The sequence below is a fragment of the Callospermophilus lateralis genome, chromosome 4, assembly GCF_048772815.1.
Source record: "Callospermophilus lateralis isolate mCalLat2 chromosome 4, mCalLat2.hap1, whole genome shotgun sequence".
Taxonomy (NCBI): domain Eukaryota; kingdom Metazoa; phylum Chordata; class Mammalia; order Rodentia; family Sciuridae; genus Callospermophilus; species Callospermophilus lateralis.
Genome location: NC_135308.1, coordinates 166,661,976 through 166,680,869, shown reverse-complemented (window position 1 = coordinate 166,680,869; position 18,894 = coordinate 166,661,976). Strand labels below are relative to the sequence as shown.

Below are 18,894 nucleotides of genomic sequence, written 5' to 3'. Positions count from 1 at the left end.
CGTCCAAGCGCTGCCACTAGCGCTCGTGCTGCACGAGCTCGGGGCCGGACGCAGCCGTACAGGGGAGCCAATCCGCCTGGGCGTGGGCGCCGAGCTGTTGGTGGACGTGGGTCAAAGCCTGAGCCGAGGTGAGTACCACCCGGGACTCCAGGCCACCTCGTCTTCCCCGCCCCTTCCGGGTGCGTCCTCCCGCACCGGAAGTCCTGACCCTCCTCGCCTGGCAGGGACGCCCTGGCTCCGCGTGCATCTGGACGGCCCTGCGCTGAGCGATTCGCAGCGCCGAGCACTGCAGGCAGCGCTTGTGCTGTCTGATCGCGCGCCCTTCACGGCCCCCTCGCCCTTTGCGGAGCTGATCCTGCCGCCCACCGCCGCGCAGCCTTGAAGCCCGGCGGCCTCCGAGCCAAGTACGTGCAGGGGCGGGGCGGGCCTCGCCGCACGTGACCTCGAAGCATGCGACGTGGTGGTGAGCCGGGACGGCGCTGCTTCCGGGGTCGGTGCCCGGGGCGCGGTGCGGGCATCGGAGTAGTGGGGGTCCCGGCTGTACCGGCGCTGTTTTTCCAGCCGCCTTCCCGAGGGGCCGGACCTGGGGACACTAGGACCGAGGTGGCCCCAGGCACCGTCTCATGTCCTTGGGGATTTTCTGGAGGGCAAGCTCCGTGCTCTATCCCTGCAGCCACCCGTTTGGGTGTGGGGGCCCGACCTTCGCCAGGCAAGGACTGTAGGGGTAGCAGGGAGGTGCGTGTGGGACCTCCAGGAGAGCGCATATGTCGTCTGCCAGCTGAGGTTAAGTCCGGCACTGCAGGTTTTCTGCTGAGCCTGGGAGGAGACCGGAGAGCCACCGTTGAAGTAGCCCTTGAGGTGACCGGCTGGAGAGGGCTACTTCCGTCAAGAAGTAGACTTATTGCAGATATATTTGCTTGCAGTGCCATTGTTAAGCAGGACAAAAGGCTCACAGAAGTGAATGCTGGGCTGGGCTGTGCAGGTGCAGGTACAGGGCAGGGTGAGGTAACAAGATCGAGGCTACTAGGCTGAAGGGACAGGAGGGACTGTTGTGAAACTGGCCATATGTGGACTTTGGTGCCACTTAAGCTGGAGCTTGAGGTTTCAAAGGTGGACAAGTTTGGAGCTTCAGCGAGCAGGTGCAGGAGGCTGGCAAGCCAGAGTAGGAGGCAGGTCTCCAGGGATGGGGCCCCAGGCACCTTTTGGTGCCCTCTTTCTGGGGCCTGACATCTTTCCTTTCTTTCAGGAGGATCAGGTCCATGCTGTTGCTGGCTCGGGGGCCCAAGGCCAAGGCTTGGCTTTGGCTTTGTCAGCTTAGGCCACCAGTACCCCCTGTGATCCCTGGAAATGAAGCCCTGCACATGAGGCCCCAGCACTTCTCGTGGCAGGGCCCACCTCAAGGCCCTAGGCTTCGAACCAGGCTGCTCATCACTGCCCTATTTGGGGCTGGGCTGGGTGGGGCCTGGTTGGCTGCCAGGGCTGAGAAGGAACAGCGGAGGCAGCAACAGCGGACAGAAGCCCTGCGCCAGGCTGCTGTGGGTCAGGGCGACTTCAGCCTATTGGACCACCAAGGCCTGGCTCGCTGCAAGGCCGACTTCCGGGGCCAGTGGGTGCTGATGTACTTTGGCTTCACACACTGCCCAGACATCTGCCCAGATGAGCTGGAGAAGCTGGTACAGGTGGTACAACAGCTGGAAGCCAAGCCTGGACTGCCCCCTGTGCAGCCCATCTTCATTACTGTGGACCCTGAGCGGGATGATGTGGCAGCTATGGCCCGATATGTGCGAGACTTCCACCCAAGACTGCTGGGTCTAACAGGCTCTGTTGAGCAGGTGGCCCAGGTTAGCCGCAGCTACCATGTGTACTACAGTGCTGGCCCCAAGGATGAGGACCAGGACTACATTGTCGACCACTCCATTGCTATCTACTTGCTAAACCCTGATGGCCTCTTCACAGACTACTATGGTAGGGGCAGGTCCGCTGAGCAGATTGCAGACAGTGTGCAGCAGCACATGGCTGCCTTTCGCAGTGTCCTCTGAACCACTGCAGCCTGGGCCCATCATTAAACCACACTTCTAAGTTGTGTGTGTGTGATCTGTGCCAGCAGTCCACAGGAAGCCAGGCAGTTCTACAGAGTAGGTAATTTAAGTGGGTTTTGCTTTAAGGGTAGGTGAGATGGCAACACAACTTTTATTAGGCTAGGCCAGCCAGGAGGCAGAAGCAAGCTCTCAGCACACAGGGAGAACTGGCCCACCCTCCCATCACAGCTTCTGCTTAGGGCTGGGCCATGGAGGGAGCCGTGTAGGTCTGGAAGCGCTTGTGGGCTCGCTGGTGAGTGAGCAGTCTCAGAGACATGGTGTCCACAGCTGCTTCCAGCCCTGGCTGTTGGCTGATCTCCACCGTGTAGTCATTGGCCTGCAGGGGCAAGCCATCAGCAAGGTTTGGGGACCATCTTCCCCACCCATGAGACCCGAGGCACTCACCAGCTGCAGGGAGGCCAGCATGGAGCGACACACCTCAAAGGCAGGCTGGCCTGCCACCAGCTCTGCAAAGGGACACCACTTGTTGAGCTGGGGGAATCGTGAGATCACTTGGTCCCCGTAGGTGTGGATATCAAAGGGCACATGCTGCTCCTGCATGGGGGAGGGGCGTGTTGATGACAGAGAAGGACAAAGCGTGGGCAAAGCTCAGGTAGGAAGCTCCAGTCCTCAAGAACTGCCTCACCTGCTCCAGGAGCAGGGGTTGGATGGTGTCTTCCCAGTCCCTGATGCGCTGGCTCAGCTCTGTCTCCTGGACAAACTTCTGGGAGTTGGCGATGAAGAGCTCCTGGGGGGGACCGTAGGGACTTCCATCTTGTGTGCAGGGACCTGAGGCTTCCTCACCCGACTCCCTGCCTCTGACCCAAGCCTACCACATTCCTTCGAACCAGCTCCTCGTAGCTCAGGGACTCTGGCATGGCCTCTGCCTCTGAGAAGGGCCGTCTGTGAGTTGCTGCAGCTGTGGTGCTGCCACGCCCTCCCCTCCAACAGCTCCCGTTCCCTCAGACGTACCCAGGTCAGCAGCCTCCCCGGGCTTTGCCTCCTCAGGCTCCACATACTCTTCAGGTTCCAGAAAGTCGTCCGCTGGGACACAGGAGAGACAACCACAGGCAGGAAGTCAGCTGGTTCTACTGATGAGCCCCACCCCAGAGCCAGCAAGCACCCACCTGTTGCCCCCAGGTCTTCCAAGGACTCCTCCAGGCGGTCATCCTCTGCAGGCCACAGGCCCCCTTCAGCCCTAGGCAGCCACCGCTCAGTTATCTGTTCAGAGAGCATCTGTGAGGGCACTGCCCTCTTCCATCAGGCCCCCTCAGCCACACAGGTACTCGCCTCCCGCCTCTGCAATGTCCGGAGGGTCTCCAGCTGCTCCTTCACGTGCTTCCAGTACAGAACCTCCATGTCTACAGACGAAAGCTTTGTGAGGGGCTGCCCTGTCCTGTCCAGGCTCACTCCAGTCCACCCAGGGCCTGGGGTGACCCTGGTCAGGTAGAAGGCAAAGTAAGGTTGCACATGGGGCCTTGCCTTACCTGCAAAAGTTGGGCCTTTTCTCCGGGGCCTCCTGCTGTCAGCGTGGTCAGCATCTGTGAGGAAACTTGGTCAGCAAGGACCAGGCCGAGGCCTGGACCTTCCCATCAGCTAGGGACTGCCAACAGCATTAGGAAAAGATTGCTGGTCCTCCTTCCTCCACCAGCCCTGACCTGGCCCCAGCACCCAGGGGCAAGGTGTCCCACCCAGCCCACCATGTACTCACAGGTGGCCAGGTACCACTGGTGGAAGTCCTGTAGCTTGGCAGTGGCTTTCCTCTTGCGCTTCTGTCCTGGAGCCTCCTCCACACAAGGGGGCACAGAGTACGGCCTGCCTGGGGTCAGGCTGGGGCTGTCTCAAGAGCAGCCATGGGACTGGGGTCCAAAGCCCACCCCCACCCTACTACCCCAGACCCCAGCACGCTGGGGAAAAAGAGCCTGAGTGGAGGTGTCCCCCACCCAGTTACCTTTCTTAAAGGGCTTGGAGTCCAAGGAGTCAAAGGGGTCTAGGCTCTGCCAAGGGTCTGGGGTCTCCTAAGCACAGAGCACAAGCAGATGCTGGGGGCGGTTAGGGCCACACACCCTTCTTCCCAAGCCCAACACCAAGAGCATGACAGCCCAGGGAGAGGCTGCCCGCTCAACCCAGGGTCAGTATGACACCTGAGGCAGGGGAAAGGGGCCCTGCCTGCGGGAGGGGGGACGTCAATTTCTGGAAGTAAGCCAATTCCTCAAGAGCAAAGCCAGGAAGGGAATTGAAGGGCCACGGGGGCAGAGGCATGACAGGGAGTCCTGCAGCTCACTCCCTGCCCCTCACCTTTAGCCGGGACATGGGGTCCGGGGCTCGCTCCCGCTCCCGCAACATGTACCTCCTGGTCAGGACGGCACTCTGCAAAGAAGGAGCCCACAGGTGCCCTGACCTGCACCTGTCCATACAAGATGCTGGGTGCCCCAGCAGCTCTGCCCTGGGGTCCATGACAAGAACTCTGCAGGGACCCTCTTCGGGTCCCATCATTCAAGGACTAAAAACAACCCTAAGAAAAACTCTAGAACTTCCCAACTAGCCATCACAGAAGAACTTTTCTTTTTTCAAAATATAAAACAAAATATGGAATATGACAAACATCCATGTTAACATTCCCTCCCATCTATGTCAGGTTGGTTTAAGCTTTTTTTTTTTTTTTTTTTTAGTTGTAGATGGACAAAAGCTTTATTTTATTCAGTTATTTTTATGTGGTGCAGAAGATTGAACCCAGTGCCTTATCCGTGCGAGGAAAGTGCTCTGCCACTGAGCCACAATCCCAGCCCCTGGTTTGAGCTTTTTATTGCTGGACTGATTTGTGATGCTGGGGACTAAACCCAGGGCCCCAGGGATGCTAAGCAAGTGCTTTCCTGGAGCCACACAGCTCACTGTTTTATTGGTTTTTTTTTTGTTGTTGTTGTTGTTGTTTTAATTTAGAGATAAAAAGAAAAGAAATCCTTCTTTAGAAAGGGACAGATTCACCCCACGGGAATTGAGGGGGGCAGCAGAGGCCTCTGGAACCATTCCCTCTGTCCAGCCTGACCTCAGGTACTGTGAGCTCCAGGGGTTCAGACCACTGACTAGCAGCCCCCCCGAGGAGCAGCAGCTGCTGCACTCAGAGGAGGACACAGAAGCTGCCGTGAAAAGGCTAGCTGTGCGGTGACTCTAAGACAGGAACGCTCCTAGGCAGAGTCCCCAACTGGCCAGATGTATCCAAAGCAGACAGCAGGGAAAGACCAAAAGGCGGGGGAACTACCATACTGTGCTGTGCTCCCTGTGTGAGGCTCACTGCCCCAGGGCCAGGGCTGGCCAGTGGGCAGTTCAACTCAGTTGCCTCAGGGGCCCTACCTGGTGGGGGCTCCTGGGCTCCTCGGGCTCCACTGTGGCCTTGGGGGCTCTGGCCTCTGGGAGTTCTACTGCATCAACCACCACCTCCGCCGCCTCCGCCACCTCCTCCTCCTCCTCCTCACCTCCACTGCTGGGCGCTAGGCCTTCCGGAGCGGTGCCTGGGCAGGCAGCAAGAAATCTGTCAGCCCCAGGGGATCCTGGAGCCCAGAGAGCAGACAGGGCTGCCCTTGGTGGAAGCCCAGGTAAACCTAACAGGACACTCCCTCTGCTCAGCGTCACTCCCTGCACATGAAGTATCTGCTGCACATGGAGGATCGGGCAGGCCCTACACTCTGTCACACTAGTGTCTTTGTTTGGCTCATTTCTTTTTTTTTCTTTTTGTGGTTCTGGAGATTAAACCCAGAGTCAGGCTGGCTTTGAACTTACAACCCTCCTGCCTCACTCTCCTGAGTAGCAGGGATTATAGGCATGGCCACCACACCCATCAGTTCATCTTCTTGGCAAACCTTCCTCTTTATGTGCTGCCACCTATGTCTGTCCAGAGAAGGCCAGGAAGGCAGTCCAAGGGCAGCTGCTGAGGCTCCATGAGGCTGGGGGCTCTCGAGCTCTCCAAGGCTGTGCCTGCTCCCCCTATACGTCACCCCTCACAAGCTGCTGAGCCAGGGACAGGCACGGCAAGCTGGGGAAGCTGAGAGCAGCCCATTGGGAGTCCTGTCCACAACTCTGCCTCCTTTGTCCCTTCCTCAGCCCTGCCAGTCCACCAAGGAGATCTACTCTCACCTGGCTGCTGGGAGAAGTCAAGCACAGTGACAGGATTCCGGCACCCAGAGACGTCCATTGGCTGCTCCTCGGCCCTCCTGGCATCTGGGAGGCAGGGGTTAGTTAGACAGAGGTCAGCACCCCCTATGTTCCGCCTCATAAGGTCCCTACCTGATGCCCAATGAGCCCCTCTACAGGGGCAGCAGCAGGCAGAGCCCAGCAGGCCCCAGGCCTCAGGCTGGGGAGAGGAGTGGGGGTCATATCCCAGTACTGAAACTAGCTGGTCCTTCACTGGCTGGCCACTGAGGCACAGTGAAGGTGGGAGAAATGGATGAGCTTCAGCCAAGCCACCCAGTGGAGCAGGAGCCTGGGAGGAGGCAGCTCCCAAGAACAGAACTGGTGGGCACAGGGGAACCAACAGGAGTCCCTGAAAGACCCTCTACTCCTTCCCTCCTACCAAGTGCCCAACACCCAAGCCCTTACCCTTCTGGTTTCTTGGTATGGTGCACGTGCCCACAGGCTCTATGGGGCACATGCCCACTGGCTCTAGCATGAAGGCCCCTCTGGGGTGAGGGGTGCACGTGTTCATCCTGAAATCCTTCCGGCTGGCCAGGACCTCACCCTGGTGGCTGTGTTGGCAAAAACACACCCACTGAAGAGGCCCTTCTTGGGTAGGCCTCTCCCCCTCCCCAAGCTGGGCTCAGGCCCATACCTGTACAGAGGGCTGCTGTTCTTCTCCACTTCATCAGGGGCCACCAGGGCCATGGGCAAGAGAGGGACAATAAGTAGCTCCTGCATGAAGGCCAACATCGAGTATGGGCCCTGAATGCCTTGAGCTCTTAGGCAAGGACCCACACAGAGCATTCCAGATAAGCCCCACCCAGAGAGCAAGGCACTCACACTGGGCACCTGGTCGTTCTTCAGATCTACATTAGCTCGGGAGTCAGGGAAGTCGTCCAGCGATAGGAACTGTGGAGACAGCAAGAGTGCATGGAGTGCAGCTCAGACGCCACAGGGCAGGGGTCACCAATTCCACTCACCTCATCCTCTGCCTCCTGGGGGGCCTCCAAGCCGGTGGTCCCATTGGCCCCATCTTCCTGTGCTGAGGAGAGCTGCTTGGCTCGCCTGGGAGAGAAGAGCACCTCATGGGTGTCCTGGGGCTGCAGGGCCTTGAGCTGCACCCGCAGTGTGGAAGTGCTGGCCACTGCCTCCCGGCTCCACCTCTACCACTCACCTCTTGCCAGAGATGAAATCGAGAGCCTGGTAGACCAGCGAGTAGAGGTACTCCACCTGGCAGCCAGAGACCAGCAGTAAGGACAAGTTAAGGAGGCACCACCCACAACAGCCCACGGCCCTCCCTCTCCAAGGCCTGGCCATCATCTCCAAGCCTCCAGCATGAGTCCTGCCAATTTTGCCACCAAAATAATTCTCAAGTCAAACTAGTAGTCTTACCAGCATTACCCCAACAGCCAAGGCTGCGTGCTTCTCTCCTGTCTCTGTTTTCCATCAAGCAGCAAGCATGGCCTCAATGAGTGGCACAACCACATCCCGAGGGGTGCCCCACACAGCCCTGGTTGGCAGGCCCCACAAATCAGGCCCCTCGCACAGGCTCCTGCCAGCTCCTCCATCCTAGAAGCCTGTGGGCCTCTGACAGCCCATCAGAAATGAAGCCACAGTGGGCCACCTGACAGATCATTCCCCTAGCTTCTTGTCTGTCTCCTCCACAGAACGCTCTTACCACTAGGGTGAGGCTGGAGTTTTTCGAAATGCTGATGATGAAGCACTTTCAGGTGAGAGGCAGGGGAAGCAGAGTGCATGCGTACCCTCACCACCTCTGTGCTGCTGCAAGTGTGCACAAGGGATGACAGAACCCACAGCGCACACAACCCTCTCTTTCTGGCAGTGACAGTATGTTTATTTTTTGCTAGAGACTGAACCCAGGGCTTCATGCATGTTTAGCAAGCACTCTACCCTGAGCCACACCCTCAGGTCCAATGTACCATTTTAAACCCAAGACCATCCTTTGGTATTAAAATATGTGAATGAGTCAGGGGTGAGTCCTATGGTGCTATCAGGGCAGGTTACAGACAGGATGAGCACTGTTCCCTGCCCCAGCAAGAAAACTGACCACAGGACACTTGCCACCAAAGAACCCCGCAGGGCCCACCTTCTTACTGTAGACACAGGCTGAGCCCTGGATCAGCAGTGCAGCCTCGATGAAGTTCATTGTGGTTTTGCCTTCGTCAAAAGAAATACAGATCTGGTCCAGCTGCAAGAAACAACACCAGTGCCAAGGAAGCCAGGGCCCAGTCTGTGCCCATTCTGCCCAGGGAAGCCCTACCCACCACCGGCCATAGCCCAACAGCTCCAGCTCTTCTCTGATCCCGTCAGCTGTCTCTGGATGTTCCCAGAGAGGAGAGACATGTCTTGTGATTCCCTATTTCCTGCATCCTCTAAGACCTGGTGTTTTGGGAGAGGGAGGCCCCCAGAGACCGCCCTGACCACAGCAGTTCCCTCAGACAACATGCCCACGAGCATCAGGGCGAACTCAGATGGACCTCAGAAGGAAGACTCCTTACCCTGAGGGAAGGAAAAGAACCTCGGGGTGAACGCAACAGAAACAAATGTTAGGTCTCCGTCCTCTGAGCAGAGACCTTGACAAATAGGTCCAGTGAAGCATTCTCTTTCTTTTGCAACCCCCCGAGTCCCCTGAGCCTCAGCTCCTGCATCCCTCTAAACACCACAGTCCAAGGGGCTCCATCCTCAGCCCTCTCCTCCCATGGCACACCTGCCAATGCACCTGTTTGTCCACCCCATGCTACCATACGGCTACTCATGCTGACACATGGCTGCCATCCATATGTCAGTTCCCCGCCCATCTCTAGACCAGCTTTCTCCAAGAACTTGGCCTCATTAACAGAGGTACCAAGCACCCCCCAGAATTTTTTTTGCGGTATTAGAGATTGGACCAGGGCCTCACACATGCCAGACTCTACCACTGAGCTGCACCTCAGTGCCCCCCACATCTCATCTCCACATTTAACTCAGGATCTTCCCCACGAAGCAGGCTCCTCTACCACACTGCTCCCACCAACACTCAAAGCCCCTTCCTATTCCTGCTCTCTGATTTTGCTTTTCCTTCTGCCAGGAATGCCTGGCTCTAAATGTCCCAGTGTAAACTCCCCTGCAGGGGCCTCCTTGCCACCCATCAGTGTGATTTTTTGGTGTCTGGTACTGGGGATTGAACCCAGATGCACTCTACCACCGAGCCCATTTTATTTTTTATTTTGAGACAGTCACTAAGTTGCCCAGGCTGGCCTTGAACTTGCAATCCTTCTGCCTCAGCTCCTGAGCAGATGGGAATGCAGGTAGGAGTCACCATGGCTGGCCCTGTCAGTGTTATCTTTTTGCACTACTTTCAAGTCTCTTCTTCCTTAGTGAACTGTGGACAGCATCAGGTAATTTCAGCCTTCCATTTAGTGCCCAATGCTGGTGCCAAGTAAATATCTGATGAACTAAAGAAGTGGTACTATCAGAGCTAAGCCTGAAAAAAACGGATAGAAACTCACCAGGCAGGTGAAAGCATAGGACTTCAGAAAGAGCAATCCCCTGCCCATGAAAAGGCAGTCAGCAGAGACAGGATACAACTGTTCAGAAAAATGCACATCACACAAACATGGCCAAAGTGTAGGCTGCGCTGGCAAGAGAGCTAAGATGCTGGGCACTGTGCTGCACAAGGAAGGGGAATGATCTGCAAGGGCGTCACCAAGGGGAGCTAATTCCTGAAGGATAAAAGAAATTTGGGGGGTGGGGTGCAGAAGCACCAGTCTACAGAAGTGTGAGAGCTGCAGAGTGCCATGCCCTGCCCTGAAGAAAGGATGTACAGGAGGCCCAAGCTAGGGCCCTTCCCTTTGAAGACCCCCCAGCCCAGCCAGCTCACTTGCTACAGGGATAGCACACTCCAACAATCTTCTCATGACTCCAGGTTGGATTTCTCACCTAAACCCGTACATCCAATTGCTTTCTTCAATCATTCAGATGTTTTAACCAGATTCACAATAAACATGCCCACACTGAATTCTAGGCAGCACCCAACTCACCACCCAGAAACTCAGGGTCTCAGCAGCTTTCTTCCCCTGCCCACGTCCCTGCCAAATCCAGGCTGCCCTCCAATCAGCTGTTGCCCAGGCCCAGCTTCAACCTCTGCACTGACAGGACTCCTCCCACCTCTCACATCCCTGCATTTACTCTCATCACTCCACCACACAACCCTAATGGCTTTGTGCTACTCTTACGAAAAAGCCCCCAATCCTAACCAGAGCCCCTAAGGCAGGCTCCCATACTTGCCATTTCTCTCTCCAGGCCCTGGTCCTTCCCTGCTGGCCCACAACAGCACATGGGCCCATTTTCAGGACCTCCACTGAGCCAACCATCTTCCCACCTCAACTTTCAAACACTGTGTCCCTCTGCATGGAACATTCTTCAGCTCACCATGAGGAAGCAACTCCTTTAACCCAAACACAATTAGGTCTCCATCACACCCTTCCCATAACCCTAAACCCTTCTTTCAAAGCTGGCATCACTTTGTAGACTACCCAGGTTGCAATGGGAAGTGAATGTGCTCTGTCCACTATCACCTGTGACTTTGGGCACACAACTTCTCTCTCTAGTGCCTGCATGAGTAGTTTTTGTAAGGATTACGTGAATTTATCTGTGTGAAACAACAACAGTGCTTGACCCAAGTATGCACCAAGTGTATGATATTTATGACTCTGTGTTGCTACTGCCTTAGGTCCCAGCCATCTGTCAAAGTACAAGGCCTACCAAAGCACAGATTGTTTGCTCACCATTATTTTTGCAGAGTTTTGGTTCTTGTCACACAATGGACATTCAGCAACAATAAATACATAAGTAGATAAGAGAATATAACATCATAACGTGTTAGGAAAGAAAATCTGATAATTGTATGGAAAACAAAAGCAGAACTCCGAGGAAACCAGAGGTCAGGAAATCAGGCCCTCCAGGACAGAGAGGGCCTGGCAGAGCAGTCATGAAGCAGGAGGGAAGGTGAACAAGTCAGGAAATATTCTTATCAAGTATCCCCAAGGACCCTGCTTGATGTGGAAACCTAAATCCACCAGGCACAGTTCTCTGAATTTTCTTAGCAGACTGCATTGAAGCAGAGATGGTCAATCATCAGATCACAGGTTCACTTAATAAACATTTATTCCACACCTACTATATGCCAAGCACTCTAGTAAGCAGAAGAGAGTATATACATAATCCCTGCCCTTGCAGAATTTAATACTAGGTGGAGAGAGGCCAAAACAAGTAGATAAGTAGGAAATGTGATAAACATTCCAAAGTACACAAGTACTATGACAAGAGTTGGAACTATTTTAGTCACGTATACAGTGACCAGCTGATATTTAAGCTAAAATATAAAGGATGAAAAGGACTTTATCATAAAAGAATATTCTCCAGTGCAAACAAAGTATACGGGCCCCAGCCAAGAATGAGCATGGGGAAACAGGCTGACTTGGTTCAACTGAACAAGGCAGAGAACAGCTTGAGATGAGGCTAAAACAGTGAGCACAGCCAGACTCAGATAAGGAAATCTGGATTTACTCTAAGTGCAATGGAAAGCCACTGAAGGGTTTTAGGCTGAGCAGTGCTTTGGCATGATTTTAATTTTTGAGTCACACCTGCTTCTGGGTGGAGCATGGACTGGATGGGGCCAAACATGGAGATAGAGAATCCAGATTGGAAAATGAAAAAATGAAGCACTGAGATGCTCACATCCTAGTGGGTGTCAAGAGAGCAGCTAGAGATATATACATATATATATAGAGAGAGAGAGATTGATTGATTGATTGATTGTGTGTGTGTGTGTGTGTGTGTGTGTGTGTTGGCCAGGAATGGTGACCTACACCTGTAATCCCAGCAACTGGGTAGGCTGAGGCAATTCAATTGCAAGTTCAAGGCCAGCCTTAGCAACTTAGCATGGCCCTAAGGACTTAGTGAGACCCTGTCTCAAAATAAAACACACAAAAAGGGCTGGGGATGTGGCTCAGTGGTTAAGCAACCCTGGGTTCAATCCCCCATCACCAAAAAAATAAATAAATAAAAGATCTGGGACCAAGCCATAAATCTGGGAGATGTCCTCATAAGTCACTTATAGGGAAAAAAACATCACAGATAACAGTGAGAGAGACTGTTTAAGGGAAAGAGGGCACCACCCTGAGGAGCTCAAAACTTAGGATAGAAGACAAAAAAATAGGCAGAGAAATAGGAAGAAAAGCATGGCATCACTATTTCGAGAAGGAAGGAGTGGTCAACCCAACAAATGCTGGCAAGCTGAATAAACTGACACATCTAGTATCCTTGGAATTTAGTAGGATGGAGGTCACTACTGATGAAGACAAGAAATTTGTAAGTAACACTGTAGTGGACGCGGAGTAAAAGAAAAGTGCAACACTAGACGACAGCTCTTAAGAGAGGTTTAGACACAGTTGTCAAATATGGAAGGAATTAATTGCTGATAGGATCGAACAGCATGCTAGCTTGCAACAGGTTTGAACGTCCAAAACAAGAAATCCCCCTCACAGCACGTAGCTCAGTGGCAGAAGTGCTTGCCTAGCATGTGTGAGGCCCTCGGTTCGATCCCCAGTACCTCAAAAAAAAAAAAAAGGAAAAAACCCTCCTACATAGCGATCCAGATCCCTCAACACACATGCACACAGCAGCGGAACCAAGACGACGATGCTTCCTAGTCGGCACGCTGCAGTGGAGACGAACGCTGGTCACCAGCCCATCTCACGGCAACGTCAGCTCCAGGCTCCCCCGTAAGGGGTGGTTTCAGGAAGAGCTGGAGCTGGGGCAAAGAAGGGGGCCGAGGAGGAGCGGCAGAGCCGGACGGCCGCAGCCTTAGAGGCAGCCGGGCCGCCGCAGGCCCCGCGCGCCGCGCCAGCGCCCACCTCGCCGCCTCACCTCCTCCAGATACTCGCCCAGCTGGGCCGCCACGTCCACCTCCCAGTTCTTGGTGAGGTCGCGGATGGGCTGCAAGAGGTGGGCGAAGCGCGCCTCCACGTCCTCCATGTCCGGGAGGGACCGGGCGGCCGGGGAGCGCAGGGCTGGCTTCAGACAGCGCTCTCGGCCTCAGCCCGCCACTGGTTCTGGCGCCATTTTGCTGTTCCCGCCCAGGAAGTGGGTCAGCTCAGTGCCTCGCGCGTTCCTATGACGTGCACAGGTCCCTGACTTCTGAACCAACCCCAAGTCAAAGGGCTCTGGAAAAGGGGCGGGGCTCTGGGAACCATTCGGGGCGGGGCTTGCAGCTGCCGGGAGCCGGACACGAAGCCGAAGCTGACTAGTGGGGCGGGGCGGGGCCGCGGGGCGGGGCTACAAGAATGGGGTTGGGCCTGGGTCTTAGGGGCGGGGTCACGGGGTGGGGGCGGGGCCGGGGCGGGGTCGTAGGAACCGCGGGTCGCGTAGCGGACATGGCGGGCTCCCGGCTCCCGCGGCAGCTCTTCCTCCAGGGTGTGGCCGGCGTCTTTATGTTCGCCTTCGCTTCCCTCTACACGCAGATTCCGGGTGAGGGCGCCGGGGATAGGACAACACCCCCCAACCTGTGCGCGGGTCCCTGTGTGGTCACGTACCCCGCCACTCCGCATTCGTGAGTCTAGGCCTTGATGTCCTGCGAGCCGCGGGGACGTGGCGGTAGGAAGATGTGCGATGGCTCGTTTCCCGCAGAGTTTGAGTTCTCACCTGGGGTGGGGGTAGAACCCCAGGGAGGGACAGGTAGGAGAGAAACGTGAGCTGTTGGGCAGAAGATGCTGACCCTGGGAGTCGGGCAGTCTTCCTGGACCCAGGGTGGGTATCAACAGGTTCTGTCCTGGGGGGGGGGGGGGGGGGGCGTGTCTTGAGGGTTTGTAGGCCATTTCTACAGGGAGGGGGAAATCTGTAGACCCCGGGGGGTATCTGCAGACCCTACAGTGGGATGGGGGATACCTGCAGACCCTGGCTCAGGTAAATTTGGCAGGGGCCGCTGTAAGTAGCCCATGAGTAGCCCTGAAACTGCCCTCCCACAGGCCTCTATGGCCCTGAGGGCATTCTGCCTGCTCGGAGGATGCTTCGGCCACAGGGCAAGGGACACTGGCAGCAACTGTGGGAGACACCAACACTGCTGTGGGAGGCACCAAGGCTGGGGCTGGACACAGCCCAGGGCCTAGAACTGCTGAGCCTGTTAGGCACAGTGCTGGCCCTGTGTGCCCTGCTTCTGCGTCCACTGCGCCACCCCCTCGTCTATCTGCTGCTCTGGGCTGCTTACCTGTCAGCCTGCCAGGCAAGTAGGACCCTTATCTCTTCATCCCCTTCCCACTCCCACCTCTACCTACTTGAGGACAGACACATCTGCCCCCTGACAGCCTTCTCCCTGCAGGTGGGCCAGGTGTTCTTCTATTTCCAGTGGTGAGTGACTCTTGGGCAGGGCTGCTGGAGGCTGGGTAGGAGTTGATTGCCTTTCCCCAAGACCCTTGAGGGGAGGGACCCTTGGTGCCATTTCCTCTCCCTGTAGGGATTCCCTGCTGCTGGAAACAGGCTTCCTGGCTGTGCTGGTGGCCCCGCTGAGGCAGTTCCCCAACAGTAAGCAGGCCCAGGGTGGGCTGACAGGGGCCTTGCCCCATGAAGGCCTTCCCTTCTGGCTCGTGCGCTGGCTGCTGTTTCGCCTCATGTTTGCCTCGGGTGTGGTCAAGCTGACCAGCCGCTGCCCCACGTGGTGGGGACTTACTGGTGAGGGTCCCGGCCTGAACCTGGGGTGGTCTGGGGTTCTTTCTAGCCCTGACCACCTGCTTGTCCCCTGTAGCCCTCACCTACCACTATGAGACACAGTGCCTGCCCACACCTGCTGCCTGGCTTGCCCACCACCTGCCCGTCTGGCTGCACAAGCTCAGCGTTGTAGCCACGTTCCTAATTGAGATCGCCGTGCCCCCTCTGTTCTTCGCTCCCATTCGCCGCCTGCGCTTGGCCGCCTTCTACGCTCAGGTGGGTAAGAGACAAAGCATGGCTTTCTTTAGTACTGATCAGGGGTCCCTCTTGAGATAGGGCAGTGCTGGGAGACAGGCAGCCTTGCAGCTGGTCTGGAGATTTCGGGTAGGAGGCCGCTGTGAGTGCAGACCCTTCTTAGGTGCTGTTACAAGTCCTCATCATCATCACTGGCAACTACAACTTCTTTAACCTGCTGACCCTGGTGCTCACCACTGCCCTCCTGGATGACCAGCACCTGACTGCTGAGCCTGGTCTTGGCCACTATAAGAAGACACCCACCTGTGAGTGTCAGCCTGTTCAGAAGCCCACCATCCTCACCCACACTGTCCTCCCAGAGTGTGTCTTTCCCTCCAGCATCCCATGCAGTGCCCCTGCTTTAGCTCCACCCTAGTCCCCTGCTATAGACACTCAGCCAACTGTAACTGTCCTGCCCACAGCCTGGCCCAAGGCCCTGCTAACCACACTACCCTTGCTGCCGGAACTGGCCGTCTATGGACTGCTGGCCTATGGCACTGTGCACTACTTTGGCCTAGAGGTTGACTGGCAGGAGCACGCCATCCACTCCAGAACCAGTAAGTGCTGGATGTGGGGCCAGGGGCAGGGCGTGGGCCAACCTTCCTCACACTCCCCTTCTTTGGTAGCTTTCACCTTCCACCAGTTCTCCCAGTGGCTGAAGACCGTGACCCTGCCCACTGTGTGGCTGGGGGTGGCCTCCCTGGCCTGGGAGCTGCTGAGTGCCCTCTGGAGGTAGGTTCTTGAGTGTAGGGTCAGGGAGCTTCCTGGACGGGCCTGAATACACTTGGGTTCCCTGTCCTCAGGTGGACCCAGGTGCAGGGGTGGCTGCCGAAGCTTCGTGCTGCTATCCAGCTTTCCATCTTGGGTGCTGCCACAGTGGCCTTGTTCTTGATCAGCCTGGTGAGTAGCATTATGGGGGAGTGGGGTTGGAGGGGTCTGGGGGTAGCCCTGAGCATTTTGCCCACCTTTCTGCAGGTGCCCTACTCCTACGTGGAACCCGAGACCCATGGGCGCCTCTGGACTGGAGCTCACCGCCTCTCTGGTGCTGTGGGACACCTGCAGCTCGCCAATTCATATGGCCTTTTCCGACGGATGACTGGCCTGGGTGGGCGCCCTGAGGTGGTGCTGGAGGGCAGTTACAATGGACACCACTGGACGGTGAGCTTCCCACAGGTTGGGGGACTTAGGAGCCCAGTCTCACTGGCTCAGCTGACCATGGGCTCACCTGGCAGGAGATCGAGTTCATGTACAAGCCTGGGAATGTGAGCCGGCCGCCCCCTGTTGTGGTGCCCCACCAGCCACGCCTGGATTGGCAAATGTGGTTCGCAGCCCTGGGCCCACACACACACAGCCCCTGGTTCACCAGCCTGGTTCTCCGCCTGCTGCAGGGCAAGGAGCCAGGTGAGGGGCAGACTAGGGGAGCCACTGGAGGGGGTGCTGGCCCTCGTGCTGAGCGCCTTCTCCACCACAGTGATCCACCTGATCCAGAACAACATCACCAGGTACCCCTTTCACAAGCAGCCACCTACCTACGTCCGAGCCCAGCGGTACAAGTACTGGTTCTCACAGCCTGGAGAGCAGAGGTGAGGCTGTGGTCCAGGGCGGGAGCTGGACCTGGGCTCCGGCCGTGTGCTGAAGATGCTCCTGTTGCAGCAGGTGGTGGCGTCGGCAGTGGGTGGAGGAGTTCTTCCCACCTGTGTCCCTGGGGGATCCAGCGCTGGAGACGCTGCTCAGGCAGTTTGGGCTTCAGGTAGGAGGGTGTCCACCAGGCTGAGGGAGGCGGCAGAGGTGACCTCAATTCTCGAGGTCTTCCTCAATTCTTTTCCCACAGGACAAGAGCCCACCCCGGGCCCGCAACCCCAGCAGCGCCCTGGTTCAGGCCCTCCACTGGGTGCGGACCCAGCTGTCTCCCATAGAGCCTCCCACCCTGCTCTGGGGGCTCCTAGGGGCTGTGGGGGCTGTCAGAGTCATGCAGGCCCTCTTAGTATCCCGGTCACTCAGATCCTCCCCCCCAGACAGAGGGGAGAAGCCCAAGCCAGCCCTCAAGAAGAACTCTGGAGCTGCCTCTGAACAGGCCAGCCGAGCCACCAACAACTTCAGCAGCAGTTCCCGGCCTGCCCGGCAGAAAAAGTAGCTTCGTGTTCTCTCATCCACATATCCTCAGAGGGTTGGGTCCCTTTGGAGTTCTGACCTGCGGGACACGGCCCAGCCACCGTGCCTTAGCTGATCCCCCCAGGGCAGACACAGGCTGGGGTGCTGCCACTGAGGTTGCTACCTTGAGAGCCACAGGTCCTCCAAGGCTGCCACCTTCCTCCCCAGCCACTCCCCCACCCTGCTGCCTTGGCTGTCGGCTTGGGAGGTGGCCGTGTAGCCCAGTGCTGGACCCTTCCTGGGACACTGAAGTCAGTGCATGGAGGCCCTGCTCCTTCCCTGGGCCAGAGGGTCTGAGTCTGGAGCCCCTGACCCCAGTGCCCATGTGGAGGGACAAGGTGCGCTCATTAAGGAGGAGAGCAGGGAGAGCGGCCGCCTGTGGTATCACCACACCAGCTCCACCCTTCAGTGCTCCCACCAATAAAGGTGTCCTTCATGCTTGCTGTGTGCCCAGTGTCCTTCCTGCTGGGGATCCCTGAGGACAGTGGGCCAGACCCCAGTGTCTACCACTAACCTGGCTTCATGGATGTCCTCCCCGATTCTCCTCCATGTTCTCCTTCATAAAATAGACACAAGGGACCTCACAGCCTCTGTGGCCTGTAGGACAAAGCCCAGCCACTGTGCCTTGGACGGTGGAGCTGTGGCTGGATCGTAGAGCCTGAACCCAAGTCCTTCCCCTCCTGCTCTGCTTTCTGGTCTTGAGAAAGGACAGAGGGTCAGAGTAGGCAGAGGGAGGTGGTGAGGTGGGCAAGAGCTGAGGGTTCGGGGTAAGGAGCAAAGGTGTACCCAGTCCCCTCCTGGAGGAGGACACCAGGGAGGTGGGAATCGGCACTGTCCAGGTTTCTGCTGGGGTCACCTTTCATCAGAAGACACCTAACCCTTCCTGGGAACTTGCAGCATGGCTTCCCCTGCCCCTGACTGTTCTCAGTCCACATCCATTTTGTGCTCTTCTCCACAGACCCATGGCCAGCTCCTATGTCCCTGACACCCCCCAACACACACCCCACACCCCTACCAAACCAGAGGCAGCTCTGTGCTCTGGCAGAGCCTGCTTCCATGAGCTTTCCAATGCCTTCAAGGGGGCCCCTGTACACAGAATAGATAAGGTGGAAGCTAGGTTTGGCTTAAGACAGTGACTTAAAATTCTGAAGCCTGCTTTTTTTCTTAATTTTTTTAAACTTTTTTTTTTTTTTTTTAGTTTTAGGTGGACACAATATCTATTTTACATTTATGTGGTGCTGAGGATCAAACCCAGTGCCTCGTGCGTGCTAGACAAGCACTCTACAACTGAGCCACAACCCCAGCCCCCGCCTTTTTTTTTTGACCCCTCACAAAGATGTTTTATTTTTCATAGTGTTAGGGATCAAACCTAGGGCCTTGGACATGCCAGGCAAGGGTTCCACCATGAAGCTACAGCCCCAGCCCTCTTTTTTTTTTTTTTTTCTTTTAATTAAGAGACACTATCTCTTTTTTTTTTTTTTTAACCAGGGATTAAACT

General features: G+C 56.4%; 3 protein-coding genes across 11 annotated transcripts; 2 read left to right on the top strand and 1 right to left on the bottom strand.

Moving 5' to 3' along the window:
* Positions 1-322: 322 nt before the first annotated feature.
* Sco2 (synthesis of cytochrome C oxidase 2) lies at positions 323-2,083 on the top strand. 2 transcript variants are annotated; one of them, XM_076853410.2, is made up of 2 exons: positions 323-404; positions 1,247-2,083. In XM_076853410.2, exon 2 carries the CDS (start codon positions 1,260-1,262, stop codon positions 2,037-2,039), a length of 780 nt encoding a protein of 259 aa, XP_076709525.2. In that variant the 5' UTR covers positions 323-404; positions 1,247-1,259; the 3' UTR covers positions 2,040-2,083. The 2 variants fall into 2 exon arrangements, with proteins under 2 accessions (XP_076709525.2, XP_076965366.1); XM_077109251.1 differs by lacking the exon at positions 323-404 and adding an exon at positions 444-490.
* Positions 2,084-2,171: 88 nt separating this feature from the next.
* On the bottom strand, positions 2,172-13,388 carry Ncaph2 (non-SMC condensin II complex subunit H2). Of its 2 annotated transcripts, XM_076855556.2 has the most exons (20): positions 13,179-13,388; positions 8,356-8,457; positions 7,423-7,478; positions 7,229-7,313; positions 7,089-7,157; positions 6,901-6,980; positions 6,672-6,817; positions 6,210-6,293; positions 5,430-5,587; positions 4,377-4,448; positions 4,030-4,096; positions 3,790-3,897; positions 3,566-3,619; positions 3,369-3,439; positions 3,206-3,299; positions 3,051-3,122; positions 2,912-2,967; positions 2,725-2,826; positions 2,484-2,633; positions 2,172-2,415 (listed from the first exon to the last, which is right to left on the bottom strand). In XM_076855556.2, the coding sequence occupies exons 1-20, from the start codon at positions 13,284-13,286 to the stop codon at positions 2,275-2,277; spliced, it is 1,875 nt and encodes a 624-aa protein (XP_076711671.2). In that variant the 5' UTR covers positions 13,287-13,388; the 3' UTR covers positions 2,172-2,274. The 2 variants fall into 2 exon arrangements, with proteins under 2 accessions (XP_076711671.2, XP_076711672.2); XM_076855557.2 differs by lacking the exon at positions 4,377-4,448.
* Positions 13,389-13,654: 266 nt separating this feature from the next.
* Lmf2 (lipase maturation factor 2) lies at positions 13,655-17,837 on the top strand. Of its 7 annotated transcripts, none has more exons than XM_076853403.2 (14): positions 13,655-13,778; positions 14,276-14,529; positions 14,626-14,654; positions 14,761-14,975; positions 15,049-15,227; positions 15,370-15,511; positions 15,668-15,802; positions 15,872-15,977; positions 16,049-16,145; positions 16,221-16,403; positions 16,478-16,646; positions 16,717-16,828; positions 16,902-16,995; positions 17,077-17,837. In XM_076853403.2, exons 1-14 carry the CDS (start codon positions 13,685-13,687, stop codon positions 17,377-17,379), a joined length of 2,112 nt encoding a protein of 703 aa, XP_076709518.2. In that variant the 5' UTR covers positions 13,655-13,684; the 3' UTR covers positions 17,380-17,837. The 7 variants fall into 7 exon arrangements, with proteins under 7 accessions (XP_076709518.2, XP_076709517.2, XP_076709523.2 ...); XM_076853402.2 differs by having other exon boundaries at positions 16,899-16,995; XM_076853408.2 differs by having other exon boundaries at positions 16,748-16,828; positions 17,077-17,251.
* Positions 17,838-18,894: the final 1,057 nt, after the last annotated feature.

Coding starts and splice junctions, on each gene's coding strand:
- Sco2 (XM_076853410.2), top strand. CDS start 1,260: ATGCTGTTGCTGGCTCGGGGGCCCAAGGCCAAGGCTTGGCTTTGGCTT.
- Ncaph2 (XM_076855556.2), bottom strand. CDS start 13,286: ATGGAGGACGTGGAGGCGCGCTTCGCCCACCTCTTGCAGCCCATCCGC. Junction 7,158..7,228: donor CCCAGGAGGCAGAGGATGAG/GTGAGTGGAATT, acceptor CTGTCTCCACAG/TTCCTATCGCTGGACGACTT. Junction 4,097..4,376: donor ACCCCATGTCCCGGCTAAAG/GTGAGGGGCAGG, acceptor CTCTGTGCTTAG/GAGACCCCAGACCCTTGGCA.
- Lmf2 (XM_076853402.2), top strand. CDS start 13,685: ATGGCGGGCTCCCGGCTCCCGCGGCAGCTCTTCCTCCAGGGTGTGGCC. Junction 14,655..14,760: donor GTGTTCTTCTATTTCCAGTG/GTGAGTGACTCT, acceptor CTCTCCCTGTAG/GGATTCCCTGCTGCTGGAAA. Junction 15,512..15,667: donor CTATAAGAAGACACCCACCT/GTGAGTGTCAGC, acceptor TCCTGCCCACAG/CCTGGCCCAAGGCCCTGCTA.